General features: G+C 41.2%; 1 protein-coding gene across 1 annotated transcript in view; it reads right to left on the bottom strand.

Moving 5' to 3' along the window:
* Ufl1 (UFM1 specific ligase 1) overlaps positions 1 to 6,012 on the bottom strand; it is a 267,931-nt gene extending 261,919 nt beyond the window's left edge. Inside the window, exons 1-2 of the mRNA XM_068380989.1 lie at positions 6,002 to 6,012; positions 5,575 to 5,845 (exon numbers count right to left, since the gene is read on the bottom strand). Coding sequence (XP_068237090.1) covers positions 5,575 to 5,845; positions 6,002 to 6,012 — 282 coding nt within the window. The remainder of the gene's footprint in view (positions 1 to 5,574; positions 5,846 to 6,001) is intronic.
* Positions 6,013 to 17,312: the final 11,300 nt, after the last annotated feature.

The following is a 17,312-nucleotide window of genomic DNA, read 5'->3' on the forward strand; positions in this document are numbered from 1 at the left end:
ATATTTACTGTGGTAAAAAATTACAGCTATATTTGAAATGAACTAGATTTTGATTAAAAGGACCATTTGTCCTAAATTGTATTTTTCCTAGCTATACAAACCAATAATCATTTAATATGAGAATTCGCTTCAGCTCAGCTGAAACAGCCGGAGAAAGAAAACCAGGCAGTTATGCTGATTGGCTGGCTGGCAGTATGGGGCGGAGCTTAGCTCCCTCCCTCCCCCCCCCCCCCCCCACCACCACCACCAGCCCGCTTTCCTCATTCAAACGCTTTAGGTTCAATGTGGAACATGAGGAGGGTGGTAGAGGCGGGCATTTATATTAAATGATTACGGGTTTGTATAGCTAGGAAAAATACAATTTAGGACAAATTGTCATTTGTTCCGACGAGATATACAAACCTCGTAATCATTCAATATAGGAAGACTCATTGCTTGGCGGGAGATCTGTCTTTGCTGCTTGTGAACAGCTAACTGCCCGGATATAGACCTGGTCTGGAATGAGAGCAGAGGACTAAATCCACCTACCCGCCTCTCGACCCGATATGATGATGATGATGTCTGAGAGACTGGGAGCCAGGTCGCGCAATGGGTAAGAACATCACGCGACCTGAGAGCGGGAATGTAAGAAACACTTGACCCTAGGGTCACAGTGACTGGATGAACCTCCATAACCAATAAGCAAAGGGTTTATACATCCTCCATCTTCCCTGCCTAGCAGAAGACAGGGGGAGAATACCTGTAAACAAACTCTAGCAATCTTACCTGGGAAGACTTGTCTTGATGTATTGAACTCCAAGCGAGGAGACAGAGAGAAAGGCAGATCACATGCAGACTGCTTTCACACTGCCAAACATACCATAAAAATCAAGACAAGAGACTTCCCTGTCCCGGAGGAACTGGAGAGGTCAGACAATAGCTTGAGCCGCTACCACAGGGCCAAGAACAAAGGTGTCCAAGGACTTGTGCGTAAATTCCCTCAAGTAAAAGGCCGTAAAGGTGGTCTGGCGTTTCCAAATGCCAGCCTTCAGCACTTGGCCCACTGCAAGATTTCTCTTGAAAGCGAGTGTGGGGGCAATGCCCCTGATCTCGTAAGCTTTAACCCTCACTGGTGCTTGGCCTCTTGAGGAAGTCTCATACACCTTGCGGATGGTTTCACGGATCCAGAAGGATATCGTGTTCCTCGACACCTCCCTCTTGGCTCTGCCGGTGCTAACGAAGAGTCGTCGACATTCAGGTCTCGGATGACGAGTTCACTTAGAGTTACAGGTATTTATGTAAAGAAGGATAAACAGGTGATGAATTCAATCGTGATCATCTCCTCCTACACCTACTGACACAAAGGGCCTCGGTTAGATTATGTCAGTCACCTCTATCTTGAGCTTTTAATTCACTACTTTTTCATTCATCTCCTACTTCGCACTTCATAGTCCTCAGCCATGTAGGCCTGGGTTTACCAACTCTTCTAGTGTCTTGAGGAGCCCAGCTGAACATTTGGTCAACTAATCTTTCTTTGGGAATGCGAAGAGCATGCCCAAAACATCTACAAATACCCCTCATTATGATCTCATCCACATATGGTACTCGAGTAATCTCTCATACTTTCATTTCTGATCCTGTCCTGCCATTTAACTTCCAATATCCTTCTGAGGGCCTTGTTCTCAAATCTCATAAACCTATTGGAGATTGTTTCATCGTCATACCATGAATCATTTCCATATAGTAACACCGATCTCACTATACTTATATATAGTCTGAATTTTATATGTAATTTCAGGCGATTTGATTTCCAAATGTTACTTAACCTAGCCATTGCCTGATTTGCTTTTTTCAATCTTCTACTAAACTCTACTTCTAAAGACCCTGTATTGGAGATCATAGTTCCTAAATACTTAAATGATTCAATTTCATTAATCCTTTCTCCTTCCAATGATATTTCAACTTCCATTACATAATCCGTTCTCTGTCTTTCTTCTATTCATCTTCAGCCCAACCTTGTGTGATATTTCATGCGTTTTGGTAAGCAAGCATTGCAAATCCTGTGGTGTTCTGCTAACAAGGACAGCATCCTCAGCATACTCTAGATTTGCTAATTCCCTATCAACAATCCAGTACAAGCCTTCTCTACTGTTCTACGCATTACAAAATCCATGAGGAGGATAAACAACATAGGTGACAACCCATTATCTTGGAGTACTCTGCTGTTCACTGGACATTCATTTGATAAGACTCCATTAACATTAACTTTGCACTTGCTATGCTCATAAACAGACTTAATCATATTCATTTTTTAAGAGGGATTCCATAATAACGCAAGACTCTCCATAAAATTGGCCGATGTACACGATCAAAGCCTTTTTCATAGTCCACAAATGCCATCAAAAGTAGGTTCAATACTGGATATAATTGAAGATTTAGTTTATGGTGTCACAATGTCAGACTATAACAGGTAGCCTATTACATTTAGAATAGAGTTTTCTGGGTCAACCTGTGACGCCCGGTGAAAAGGGTCCTTCTTATCTCTTTTCTGATATAAATACTTCCAAATATACCAGAGAAAGTTAAAGCATGGAATGCAGAGGTTACTACCCTCGCGCGAGCACCCTAGGGGCGTCGTGTATAAAGAAAGGGCATGTGAAAACCACTATTCACAGGTCGTCTTCCATTTAGATCAATCCTTCATCAGAAGGGGGAGCCGCCCTAACAGCACCAACCGAACCCACCTGATCCACTCAGCGACGCCTGCCTCGAGCGCCCTCTACACATCCTTCTGTTGGACTTGTACTAACGACGATTGCTTTGCTTTGTGTCTCGCTTTTTAGCTGTTTTTGTGGATTTCTTCAACATGGCTGAAGCTCTCCTTACCCCTACACCAATATTAAGTACCATAGATTGTTTTGACAGTTTTTTAAGTACCGGGCAAGCTTGTGTTAAGTAATAGGAAGTGTTTTAATGCGTTCGGTTTTGTGCCTTCGAGGCCCACGCGGCCATTTTTTGTTGTTTACGCTCAGTGCGTTTTCTTTTTGCTTATTGCGTTGCCCTTTTGGTACTTTTGTCTTGATAGGTTCATTTAATCTTATTTTAAGATTGTAGGCTGCATGCCTCTGTTGTTGAACCGCTTATCATTATTTTTATTGGTACTTATTAATCGTTTACAAGTCCGTTTCCTGTTAACGAAGGATAGCATTCGGGGTTTTATTACAGTTTAGTACCGCCACTTCGGTAGGCATTTTATCATTATGATTCATTATTTTGACTGTGTTTCCTATTCCCCTTTCGCTATTCTTCGTTACGTTTATTATTATTCTTTCGGACAGATGTGTTTATATTATTGAGGTTCGTGCTTTGTTAGATTGATCGTTGTAACCACCGAGTGCGAGAGGCTGGAGTTCCCATTTTCTTATACTATAACCACGATTAAGTCAGCTCTGAAAAAGATCTTCCAAGTAGGTTTCAATATTGACCTAGCAGATTCCTAGTTTTCATCCATTCCAAAAGCCTGTGCTAGGCTCAGACCTGCTGTTCGTCCACAAAAGGTCTCATGGTTTCTGAACGATGTCCTAAAGCTGGCTTCAGACACCGATAACGAATCCTGCTCCTACATCTCGCTTCTTAGGAAGACCTTATTTCTTACAGCCATGGCCTCAGGTGCTAGAATCTCAGAATTAGCAGCTCTCTCCCGTAATGCTGAAAACCTAGATTTCCTCCCGTCAGGAGAAGTCCTACTCTCTCCAGATAGAGCTTTCCTAGCCAAAAATGAGGGCCCACAAAATAGGTGGTCCCCTTGGAAAATTATTCCTCTACCCCAAGATGCTTCTCTGTGTCCAGTTGCTACACTTTGGGCCTTTTTAGCTAGGACTGCCTCACGCTCATCTGGCCCCTTGTTTGTCAGGGAACAAGGAAGTACTATTTCCATCCAAGGCATCAGACAGCAAATCCTTTATTTCATCAAGCAAGCTAACCCAGAATCTTTTCCACATGCACATGATATCCGGGCTGTAGCAACCTCCATCAACTATTTCTAAAACATGGATTTTGATGACCTTAAGAAGTATACAGGTTGGAAATCTCCTATGGTTTTCAAACGCCACTATTTAAAGAATTTACAGGCCCTTAAATTCCCTATGATTGCAGCCGGGAGTGTCATCTCCCCTCAATAATCTTACCTTTCTTCCTTTTCGTCCAACTCTCTTCCTTCTCCCTCCTACCTGCCACTCTCACCACGTTATGTCCTTGTTACCTTGTCATGTTGGTTACTTACCTTTCAATTGTATAGAGCCTTGCCTTGGAATTTTATGCCATTCATACCATTACTGCTTTAGCCACGTAAGGATTTGGTACTTTGTGAAGATTGGATTACATTGCTTTATTTTGTTTGCACAGTATTCTTAATATGTCCCATTATGGCATTTCGTTTTTACACTTGCATTTGAGGATGTTGTTCAGATGGCGCTCGCGTCGGGGCGTGGGTGGCGTGGCTCTGGTAGGTTGGCTAGGGCCTTTGTATCGGCCCATCCCTTTGACGAAGGAATTAACTAAATAGAAGACAACCTGTGAATAGTGGATTTCACGCGCCTTTGCTTTATGCACGACACCCACAAGGTGCTCGCGCGAGGGTTGTAACCTCAGCATTCCATGCTTTTATCTTTCTCTGGTATAATTGGAAGGTTTTATCAGAAAAGGTATATTAGAAGGACCCTTTTCACCGGCCGCCACAGGTCTCTCCCCAGAAATAAATTTTTCCTTCGTCAAAATCCCTTTTTTGTATGCTTTACGTTCCTTAATATAGTAACCTCCAGGTGTACATGACGTTTTTTATTATCCTTATTTATTTTTAAGGGCTTGGAAGGCATTCTCTGGTATATTTTCACCGGGCGTCACAGGTCGACCCAGAAAAGGGATTTTGATGAAGGAAAAATCTATTTCTGGGGAGATACCTGTGATGCCCGGTGAAACCCTTCCCTTGTTTTCCCCTTCCCTTTCCTTTCCAAGCCATCTTTGTTACATACAGAAGGATGTCTAGATGGCGCTCGAGTCGGGTGTCGGTGGAGTGGATCAGGTTGGTGTAGCTAGTGCCGCTATAGCGGCTCTTCCTTATTGACGAAGGAATTATCTAAATGGAAGACGACTTGTGAATAGTGGTTTTCACACGCCCTATCTTTATACACGACGCCCTTAGGGTGCTTGTGCGAGGGTAGTAACCTCTGCATTCCATGCTTTTATCTTTCTCTGGTATATTTGGAACTATTTATATCAGAAAAGTGAGAAGGAGGACCCTTTTCACTGGGCGTCACAGGTATCTCCCCAGAAATAGATTTTTCCTTCGTCAAAATCCCTTTTTTTTAAGACATCTTTTTTTGTAAATTACTTTTTAAAATTTACTATCAATAAAGTTATTATGCAGATTGATTTTATTTACCTAGTTAGTAGTATCTTTTATATAGACAGAAAACAGGTAGATATACAACACAATACCTATCCAGGGTTAAATTAAAGGACCAAAGGTTTGTATCTACATAATAACCAACATGTAAAGCAAAATAAATAGAAAATAAAATGTGAAATAATAGTTACCTCAGATATAAATTCTTCAGGTAAATCATAATGCTTTACAAGGTAGGTAATACTGGTTGTGCCTTCTTGTTGCAACTTCTCATTTATCTCCTCTGCAATGCTATCCATGTAATACTTGGATATTAGCTGACCCATGACCAAACGTATGCTTGAATCCGATGAGGCCAAAGCTGTTGCTTGTTTAGCAATGACATTGTAGTCCACAGAGAGAACATCCACCAAATCTGTAATATCCACTCGGCCTGTAAATAAGAAAAACAATATGAAGGAACTGATAAAATTTGTTATTTTAATACAGTGATAAAATCTATTTCTATACTCATATGTTCATATTGCTTTGTTCCTGAAGCTGACTTTCATCAGTGTTACCCAATGTAACTAATAATTTTCTGTCTTTTTTTCCTTTAAGCAGCTGTCTCTCACCCACCAATGCGACATCTACTAATGGCCCAAACTTGCCTTCTCATAAGTCTGCTGTCAAAAGAAATATCCTATCCTCTTGACATCATTAGTCAGTTATATAATTCTACCCCAATGATCATATGGCTAACCCACATACACTGCTGGAGGTGAATCACGTAGGAAAGGCAGGATATCTAAATTCCTGAATAATAATTATTGAAAATAATTAATAATAAAATATCCTGATTCTATACTCCCGAGATGTTCATATTGGTTCTTCTCCAAATGCTCGGTTTTATCAACACTTACCCATAAAACTTTTTAAAAATTCTAACTTTTTCTATTTTCTTATGCTTCAAACAATACATACCCTCCGCCAAGATTGATCGATTAATTTTAAGTTTTCTGGCATCCTGACATCAATGGTCATTGATACAGATATCATTTATTATATATAAAGAATAAAAGAATATTCAATGAAAACCATAGAAGCAAAGATGTAATTTCAAAAGCTGAATAGCTTTCAGAAGACCTGCTTCTGAAATAAATTTAAAAATGCCGCTAGCATAGTATGACACATCATGTCCAAGAATCTTGGCAAGGAGGAACCTGCCATACTCACCTTAAACCTCAAACAGATATCTATTTCTTTAGTGCTATAATTGGGGCATTCGGTCAACTAATGTCCCACTGTTAAGAGTATCAAACAATCGTCGCAATATGGTTGTTGGTGGCCATTTAGCAGAAACTTGTGTGTCAACCAAGTGTGACCAATGCAGAGACGACAAAAAATAGTCTCCCACTTTCGGGGCATCATGTTATATCTCCAAGGGGATATAACATTTGTTATTTCTCTCATCTTATTTTCAACTAAATTATCTCAATGTTGTTGCCAATCATTAAAAAATCCTTACGGAGAATGGGATACCTTCTTAGGAGCAACTCAACTGCAGCATTCTTTGCCAGTAAATCTGCTTCTCATTTCCCGACACACCTACGTGTGCTGGAACCCAACAAAATTGAAATGTTATACCTCTCAGTCCAATAATAAAAAAAAACACTAAAATCTTTAAAACTATAGGGTTATTAGAATTAAAAACTTCCAAAGCTTGTAAGGCACTACTTGCATCACTAAAAATGGAAAAATTTACCTTGTCTTTTAACGCTATATTCTCAATAGTGGTTAGTATGCAATATAGTTCGGTAGTAAATACAGATGTCACTAGGGGAAGTGCACCTCTACAATTAAAAGCACTACTATATACAGTTTTCAAAATTTGGAGGCATCAGTGTATATAAAATTTGATTCCCTATGTTTTTCAACTTGTTCCATTAAGAGCGACCTGGCTTCTAAGTCTGTCATGTTCTATTCTATACGAACAAAATATTTACAAAAAGATATCTCTGGTAATTTCTTTGGAAGGGTTAATGATATCCCACATGGAAGCACTTTATTTCTACCTATATCTAGACGACGGTCTACTAATGTTTTTACCCGGAAATCATCCCTCAGCCAAGAAATAGAGCCCTCTGGCAGTAAGTTGTAGGAAGCTCAGGTTGTCACATAAGGAAGTTTTCAGTTTTGAAGTTTTGATACTATTGTTCATGGAACAAGTGAGTATGAACTTGAAAGTTTAAACAAAATTTTAATCATTTCTATGAATCTCCTGTTGATATTCATACTACTGACTCCAGCACTCCGTTGGAGGTGGGACAATTGAAGGAAGAGAGGAATTTCTGATCAACCCTTTAAAATGACAAATTCGTAGATAATTTGTATTTTTCCTAACTATACAAACCTTAGCTATTTAATAGGGGTATTACTTTCGGCGTAGTTGAAATGACGAGCCATTAATTTTCAACGTGGGTTAACTACCCATACCACTAGTTAGCGGGAGTAGGGGAGGGTAGCTTGCTAATGCCTCCCCTCACACACCTGTGATTGAGCTCATTTTGCTTGGAGGTAGGACTTCAAGGGAGATAGGGCTGGCGGGTAAGTTTGCTTAAATTGCTAAGGTTTGTATAGTTAGGAAAAACACAAATTATCTACGAATTTGTCATTTGTTCCGTAACTGGAATACAAACCACGCTATTTAATAGGGGTGACTCACACATTAGGAAGGTGGACGTTCCAGCCAATATGGCTTTTGGCTTTACCCGGGGGCTCCTTATCTGAGTGTATCAGTACTCAAAAAATGAGTCCCTGCACCTCGCTAAAACTTTGCTACGCAAGTTCCGCGGCCTACACAAGCTGTGTGTTGAGGTATATAGAAGTGAGACTGTCCTGGTAAAGTTATTCCGAGTTCTTTAGAGGGAAAAACGGTGTAACTAGGACTTTCCCAAAACTACCTTGTAAGGGTATGGGGACGCAACAGTATTAGTCTTAATACTAGGTACACGAAGGAGCATGGTTTACCTGCAGGGTTTGAGGTCAGCTATGCAGAGAACCCAGGATGCTGCTTTCTCCAAGAGAGGGGAGGATGAAGAAAAGAATAAGGGTCAGTCAAACCTTTTCATTTACGCAGACTAAAACCGGGTAAAAATACCCTCAACCTTCTGTTACTTGTACAATAAGGAGCTTGAAGTTTTAAACCAGCTGTTGTGCAACCACCACAGGACCGATAGAGAACGTATCAAGTCTCCTGTGGGTCACGTCTTGCAGTTAATGGGATGTGAATGTGGTCTGACGATTCCACACCCCAGCTTGAAGAACCTGCGTCACTGAGAAGTTTCTCTTGAATGCCAGGGACGTAGCTACGCCCCTAACATCATGAGCTCTGGGGCGACGTGAAGAAGGAGGGTCTGGACTCAGTGCATGGTCTATGACCTTGCGAATCCATGCTGAGATGGTGTTCTTGGTGACCCTCCTCTTGGTCCTTCCTGTGTTGACAAATAGTGCAGGCACACGAGGACGGGCTGCAGCTGTTTTCTTAAGATACAGCCTCAAACTCCTCACTGGGCATAGTAAGAGATGGTCTGGGTCATCTGTTACAGTACGGAGACTAGAAATCTGGAAGGAGTCGAATCGTGGATCCGCTACTCTCGGGTTCTGAGTCTTAGCAATAAACTCAGGGACGAAGCTGAACGTTACCTCTCCCCATCCCCATGAATGGGCGATGTCGTATGAGAGACCATGAAGTTCACTGACTTGCTTGGCTGAAGCCAAAGCTAGCAGGAACATCATCTTCCAAGTCAGGTGGCGATCGGTTGCCTGGCATAATGGTTCATAGGGGGGTCTCTTAAGAGACTTAAGAACTCTAACCACGTTCCATGGGGGAGGTCTCACTTCTGACTGGGGGCAGGTAAGTTCATAACTCCGTATGAGTAAGGAAAGTTTTAGAGATGAAGAAATGTCCATTCCTTTCAGTCTAAAGGTGAGGCTTAAGGCTGAGCGATAGCCTTTTACTGCCGAGACTGACAGGCGCATTTCTTCACGCAAATACACGAGAAACTACGTTATTGCTGGAATAGTGGCATCGGGAGGAGAGATACCCCTACCACGACACCAACCACAAAAGACTTTCCACTTTGCCTGGTAGACTGCTGATGATGACTTACGCAGGGATCCAGACATCCTATTTGCAACTTGTTGTGAAAATCCTCTCTGAGAGAGGAGATGCTGGATAGTCTCCAGGCGTGAAGTCGTAGCGAAGCTACGGCTTTGTGGAATATGTTGGCATGTGGTTGTTTGAGTAGATTGTGTCGTGGAGGGAGTTCTCTTGGGGGCTCCGTTAGGAGCTGCAGAAGGTCCGGAAACCATTTTGCGTGATGCCATAGCAGAGCTATGAGGGTCATTGAAAGATTGACCGATGTTCTGGTCTTGTTGAGTACCCTCCTCATCAGACACAACGGGAGAAAGGCGTAAACGTCGATGTTGTCCCACCGTTGTTGGAAAGCATCTTGCCAGAAAGCCTTGGGGTCTAGGACTGGGGAACAATACAGCGGGAGCCTGAAGTTCAGGACCGTTGCAAAGAGGTCCACAATCGGAGAACCACACAAAGTCAGGACTTTGTTGGCTACTAGATGATCCAAAGACCACTCGGTACTCACTATCTGAGATGCTCTGCTCAGATTGTCGGCGAGCACATTCCTTTTGCCCAGAATGAAGCGTGCCGATAGTGGTATCGAGTGGATTTCGGCCCATCTCAGAATCTCTACTGCTAGATGGGATAGCTGCTGCGAAAAAGCACCTCCTTGCTTACTGATGTAAGCCATTACTGTGGTGTTGTCGCTCATCACCACCACTGAGTGGCCCACCAGGAACTGTTGGAACTGTTGAAGGGCCAGAAAGATGGCCTTCATCTCTAGGAGATTTATGTGGAGGTACTTTTCTGACTCTGACCAGAGATCTGAGGTCGTGTGGTGCAGCACGTGGGCCCCCCACCTTTTTTTTAAAGCATCTGAGAACAGCATCAAATCCGGGGGGAGGACGAGAAGGTCCACTCCATTTCATAGGTTCTCGTCTGCCACCCACCACTGGAGGTCCGTCAGTTCCGCTGATCCCATGGGGATCCGGATGTCCGGGGAATCGCAAGTTTTATTCCACCTGGACTTGAGTTGCCACTGGAGGGATCTCATCCTGAGGTGACCATTGGGAACTAGATGGGTCAGCGATGAAAGGGGAACGAGGAGACGTAACCACGTTTGGGCTGGAAGTTCTCCTCATGAATGAATGAATGATTTAAAGTTTTCAGGCATCCTGACATCTAAGGTCATTGACGCCGGTAACATTTAATTTATGTATACAAAAGTAAAAAATGAAATAAAATAAAAAATTAAAGAGTATTCAATTAAAATCATAAAAATTGAATGTCATAAAAGTTAAATATTTTTCAGAAGACCTGCTTCTGAAATGAATCTAAAAATGCCACTTGCATGGTAGGACACATCATTTCCAAGAATCTTGGCAAGGATGAACCTGCCACCCTCACCTCGAGCCTCAAACAAATATCTATTCCGCAAGATGTTATAATTGGGGCATTCGGTCAACAAATGCCTTACTGTTAGAGGTACTAAACAGTTGTCACAATACGGTTGGTGTTGGCCCTTCAGCAGAAACTCATGTGTCAACCGAGTGTGACCAATACGGAGACGAAAAAGAGACGTCTCCCATTTTCGGGGCATCATATTATACCTCCAAGGAGATATGTCATTTGTTACTTCCCTCATTTTATTGCCATCTTGACTATCCCATTGCTGTTGCCATTTATTGCAAACCAATTTCTTGATGTCAGGTAAGAAATCATTACAGGGAATGGGATACCTTCTTGGCAGCAACTCGGATGCAGCCTCCTTAGCCAGTGAATCTGCCTTCTCATTCCCGGACACACCTACATGTGCTGGAACCCAACAAAATTGAACTGTTATACCTCTCCGTCCAATAAGGAAAAGCCATTCTAAAATCTTTAAAACTAGAGGGTTATTAGAATTAAAAACTTCCATAGCTTGAAGGACACTCCTTGCATCACTAAAAATTGTAAAATTACCCTCCTTCTCCAACGCTATTTTCTCAATAGCAGTTAATATGCCATACAGTTCGGCAGTAAATATGGAAGCGGTCAGAGGAAGTGCACCTCTACAATTAAAACCATTACTATGTACTCCAAATCCAACGCCAGCATCAGATTTGGAGCCATCAGTATAGATAAAAGTTGATCATCTATGTTCTTTAACATGTTCATTAAAAAGAGACCTGGCTTCTATGTCTGACATATTCTTCTTATCTCCAATAAAATATTTACAAAAAGATATCTCTGGTAACTTCCATGGAGGCGTTGATGATACCTTGAATGGAAGTACCTTATTTCTAATTATATCCAGACTATTTAATAATCATTTCACCCGAAAGCCATAAGGTTGAGGAGATTTTGGGTGCAACTCAAAGTATGATGCTTGTCTTACAAGGCTTGCAGTCTGAAAGGCTAGAGAGTTAGGGAGTCTTTGCAATCTAAACCAATGCCGAAGAATGGAAGACATTCGGCAAAGGTCTAGAGGTAACTCTCCAGCATCAACAAGGAGACTTGGGATACGCGAGGTTTTAAAAGCTCCAGTAGACAATCTAATACCTGCATGATGTATCGAATCTAATATTTTTAACCGGCTTTGGGTGGCTGAAGAATATACCTCACAACCATAACTAATTTTGGAAAAAATCAAGGCCTTGTATAATTTTAAAATAGTATTGGCACAATACTTTTAAGATATTCAGAGCTTCAACACATTTAGCTTTTAGCGCTTTTAGGTGAGATACCCATGTAAGTCTACAGTCAAATATCAAACCTAAAAATTTGGTTTCCGATACACATGGTATCCGTTGACCTTTAATGTATATATCCGGGTCTGGATGTACTCCCCGGATACGACAAAAATGGACAATGGTAGTTTTACTTGTCGAGAACTTACATCCATTCATGTCAGCCCACTGGATAATTTTATCAATAGAGAGTTGGATTTTTCTCTCAACCATTGCCATTCTAGTGCCAGCAAATGATATTGAGAGATCATCCACAAATAATGTTGAGAGAAAATCCCGGGGAATGGCTGAGGATATCCCATTAATTGCTAGTGCAAAAAGGGTTACACTCAGCACACTACCCTGAGGAACTCCTTCTTCCTGGCACTTACTCTCTGATAGAGTTTCCCCCACTCTAACTTGAAAAACTCTACGTGAAAGAAATGCCTGAATAAATAGTGGCAGCTCTCCTCTCAATCCCAATTCATGAATGGTTTTAAGAATACCATATCTCCATGTGGTATCATATGCCTTTTCAAGGTCAAAAAATACTGTAACATGGTGCTGTTTGGAAGCAAAGGCTTCACAAATAGAAGACTCAAGTCGTATCAACACATCAGTCGTTGAGTGCATTTTTCTGAATCCACATTGAATCGGTGATAAAATACCTTTCTTTTCAAGGTACCATATCAGTCTTGCGTTGACCATCTTCTCCATGATTTTACATAAACAAGATGTCAATGCAATAGGACGATAGTTTGCTGCTAAAAACTTGTCTTTACCGGGTTTTAAAAAGGCTAAAATAATGGCTAGTTCCCAAACACTTGGGTAACTATGATCATGCCATATTCTATTAATAATGCTTAAAATAAATAGCTTTGTATTAAAATGGACATGTTTAATCATTGCATATGGAATTCCATCGGGTCCAGGGGCTGTATCGTTGCAATGAGCAAGTGCGGAATCAAATTCTCTTTCAGTGAAAGGAGAATTATACGACTCTTCCCTTCTTGTTGCAAAATTTAAAATTTTCTTTTCTTCAGTGCTCCTATACTGGTGACCAGGGGCTCCTTCACACTTGCTGGATACATTTGAAAAATGATTAGCCAGGGCATTGCTAACTTCATTTGCTTCAGTTACATACTGGCCATTCACCTTCAACACTGGTGGTGGGTTGGGGGTGAATTTGCCAGCTATCTTTTTTACTTTCCTCCACACAGAAGATGGTGGTGTTCTACTGTTAATGGAGGAAACAAAAGACATCCATGACTGGCGCCTTGCTTCTTTCATGGCACGACGGAACTGTGCTCTACATTTCTTGTACATAGTTAAATTCTCATCAGTTCTGCGTCTACGCAATCGTGTTAGAGATCTTCTTGTGGCTCTGTGGAGTGCAGTTAGTTCTGAAGACCACCACGGGACTGGTCGTCGTTTGAAAAACCCTGTTGTTTTGGGAATTGAATTGACTCCTGCTGTATGAAGAGTTCCATTCAGTAGGTCTATGGCATCATCAACACTTTCAAACTGTTCTGCTCTCCCTTCGATTTCGCTTAGCTCGGAAAATTTAACCCAGTCTACCTTGTCTAGATTCCAACGTGGCGATCTTTGCAAAGGCGGACCCTTGTTGGTGTTTATAATGATTGGTGCATGATCACTAGTATGCCAATCATCTAATGTCCTCCAATCAAAATCAAGAAGGCAGTTAGAGCTTGCAATTGAAAGGTCAATGCATGACAAAGTACCTGTCTGAACATGGAAGTGTGTGGGCTCTCCTGTATTAAGGAGTCCCACATCCTCATTCTCCACAATTGATGAGATAATATTGCCCCTTGTGTTGGCCAAAACATCACCCCATAAAGGATGTCTACCATTCATATCTCCCAGTAAGAGAAAAGGTTGAGGGAGTTGTTGAATGACCTCTGCTAAATCATCATATAAAATATTATCATTTGGAGGTAAGTACAGAGAGCATATTGTATATTTTCTCCCTATATCAATTTGTACAACAACTGCCTGCAGGGTTGTACGTATAGACATGGGTATTTGGGGAACATCTCGACGAATGTACATGAGACTTCCGCCATGGCTCCCTGCTTGTTGATTATATGGTGTTCTATAGCTAACATACTCTTGAGGACTAGGAGTGTTAGAATCAAGCATACTTTCCTGTAGACATACAATTATGGGGGAATGCTCATGAATTAGGAGCTTAAGTTCTTGATATTTCGCCCTCAAACCCTGACAGTTCCATTGCAAAATGGAGGAAAAAACTATGGTTTATTTTTTGGAAGAGCTTTTAGATGAAGTCTTCCCATTAGCAATTTTTGATCTAATGCTATTTCCCGGTGGTTTTATTAGAGAGGGTCTTGATAAATATGGTTTTTTGTTTGTGCTTTTCTTGTTGTCCTTCTGATCCAATTGTTGAGGGGGATGGTGGACCTCAACTTGAATTTCTGATTTATTTAAATTGTCTTCTGGGTGATCAGCAACATCAACAGAGAAAACATCATATTTATTTGATGTCATAACTCTAATATTTCTTATGGAAGGGGGTGAGAGAGATGGAGGTCTCTCTCTTTTCCTATTTGTAGGTGGTGAGGATCTACCAGGTTTTTGCACCTTCCCTACCACAGGTGCACCTGGTAACTTTGTTTCGGGTGGAACCTCCATCAAATCAGGCAAGGACATGGCCTGAGAGAGGTTAGTACTATTGCTGGTAATGGGGGATGAAGTTTGTATAGAAGTGGGCAGTGTCGCAGTTTTAATACACAGTGGCAAAGCCTTGGAAGGCAATATGCTTACCTTGTCACGTAAAACTTTACTATCATTAGATGATGTATTTCTTTTCTTGGAATTACTGGCAGCACTATGTGGGTTCGATGACTCCTGTGGTATATTTTCTCTTGATTTCAGTGCCTTTGCATAGCTGTTTGGTTTTTTCAGTAGTCTTTTGGCATGTCCTACACTTATGTGTTCTACACTGGATTTGTTGAGGGCTGCTTCTTCAAACTTGTAAATCTCACAGCTCCTGTCAGTTGACTTATGGTTTGAATTGCAATTCAAACAGCTGGGCTCAAGTGTACACTCTCCATGATAAGGACTGGCACAGATGCTACACATTTTTCATTTTTACAAACTTTAGAAGGATGTCCAAATTTGAAACATTTGAAGCATTGTAAGGGCTTTTGTTTAAAAGGTCGAACTTTTATTCTTTCATTTTCAATATCGATGTGGAAAGGCACATCAGCATCCTGGAAAGTAAGGATAATCATTGACGTCCCAGGAATCTTATGCACTTTCCACACTGTTAATGGGCACATGGCTAGTATTTCCTCTTCTGTAAATTCATACAGATCTTTATTGAAGACTACTCCCCTTCCTTAACTAAAGTTTAGGTGGGGTTTGACATCTAACATATCCTCATCACTGCTTATCATAAGGTTAGACAGTATTACTGATTGCGTGTATGATTTTGCATGGATTAGGAAGCTATTTTTCCCAAAGCGAGATATATCACCTGGTGCAATGGTTCCTACCTTTTTCTGAATTAGTTTGCTAATTTTAAAATAATTCCCATTACTCCCTTTAGGCTCAGCAACAAGCCACATTGGTGGTTTTGGCTTTCTTTGGGGGAGCATAGTTAAATCGATATCTTTCTCAAACCAGTCAGCAGGTCTATATACATCCAAACTGTTTGGTATCTTATCACATAGGGCACCCATGACATTTAAGTTATTAATTTTGATATCATTGATGTTACATATTGCGTTGAATGCTTCTTCATGATTGTTATAGGTTATCCATGAATGCCATTTTTCATTTTCAAGTTTCATTCTAATTTCTTTTATCACTCCATAGCATCTAAATGCTTTATATATCATATCATAATCAGTATTTATTGGAATTTGGGTAACATGAAGGATTCGAAGTTTCCGTTTGTTACCCGACTTAATTGGGTTTAAAACATGAGTAGAGGGGTCCTTTTTTGTTCCTAGGTCGTCAAAAGAATTTTCCTTAATTGAATTAGCAGAGGTCGTCAACAGTGCCGGGGGAGAGTCAGCGTATCCAGGGGATGGGGGTTCGTTACTTAAAGAATCCATTAGACGAGAGAGAGAGAGAAAAGGGTTAGTTTGATGTACCTGCTCGAGAATGTTAGGCCATCACTAATCAGAAAGGAAATTTGCACTCTCCACTATCGGCACAATGAGAGTATACTTCCCAGATGGTCCACTCCATACCCTACCCGAAGGATAGCATCAAAACAGATATAGAGGCACAGGTGTAAGCTGAACCCGCCTGTTAGGACTGAGACCAAGAAATTATGGAATCATCCTCCCCATATCTGTAATGACGGGCTTCCGGCCAAAAGCCAAGAGTCCTACCCCAAGCATCGGATCCCCCTGGATTCCGAAGACCCAACACTTGAGAATAGTTCCGCCAAAAAGCTCCAAACCATCTTCGGGATGGCTGAAATCATCCAATACTCTCACATATAGCTTTGAGTGCAAACACCTCCCAACCGTGACACCTCCTCCCACTCATCAAAGCAGGCAGCAATAAAGGATGTATGAACATCCCCGCCGGGGCTACAATAGATGTAGAAACATCCAAGCCATAGGGAAAAAAAAAAAAAAATAATAATAATATATATATATGTACATAATATATACACATATATAATAAGGGAAATTTTTCTCATAGAGTTTGGAAAGCAAGACGAAAGAAAGTTCATGAAATTAGGATAAGGTCGAAGTAATATTGATAAAAAGAAAAAGGTGAAAGAGAGAAATTTAGATTCGAACTGGGGGAGCAATTTCCCCAAGTTCGAGAGCCCTCTTGCCCGTCACCAAGTTTCAGCCCAGGAATGAAATGCCGTGCTGAAGCTCAATGACTTCATCAAGGCATTCTCTCATTAAGAGGGAAGTTCTCCTCATCTGTCAGCCTTGTTATACTGTCGTCTGATGGGAAGGCTTTGTGGAAAATGGTTTCTATGAGCATGCCTAAATATACCAGTCTCTGTGTAGGAAACAGAGAAGACTTCTCAAGATTTACCATGATCCTCAGATCCCGGCAAAGTCTCAGAAGTTTGTCTCGGTGTTAAAGA

Source organism: Palaemon carinicauda, chromosome 10 (genome assembly GCF_036898095.1).
Source record: "Palaemon carinicauda isolate YSFRI2023 chromosome 10, ASM3689809v2, whole genome shotgun sequence".
NCBI lineage: Eukaryota > Metazoa > Arthropoda > Malacostraca > Decapoda > Palaemonidae > Palaemon > Palaemon carinicauda.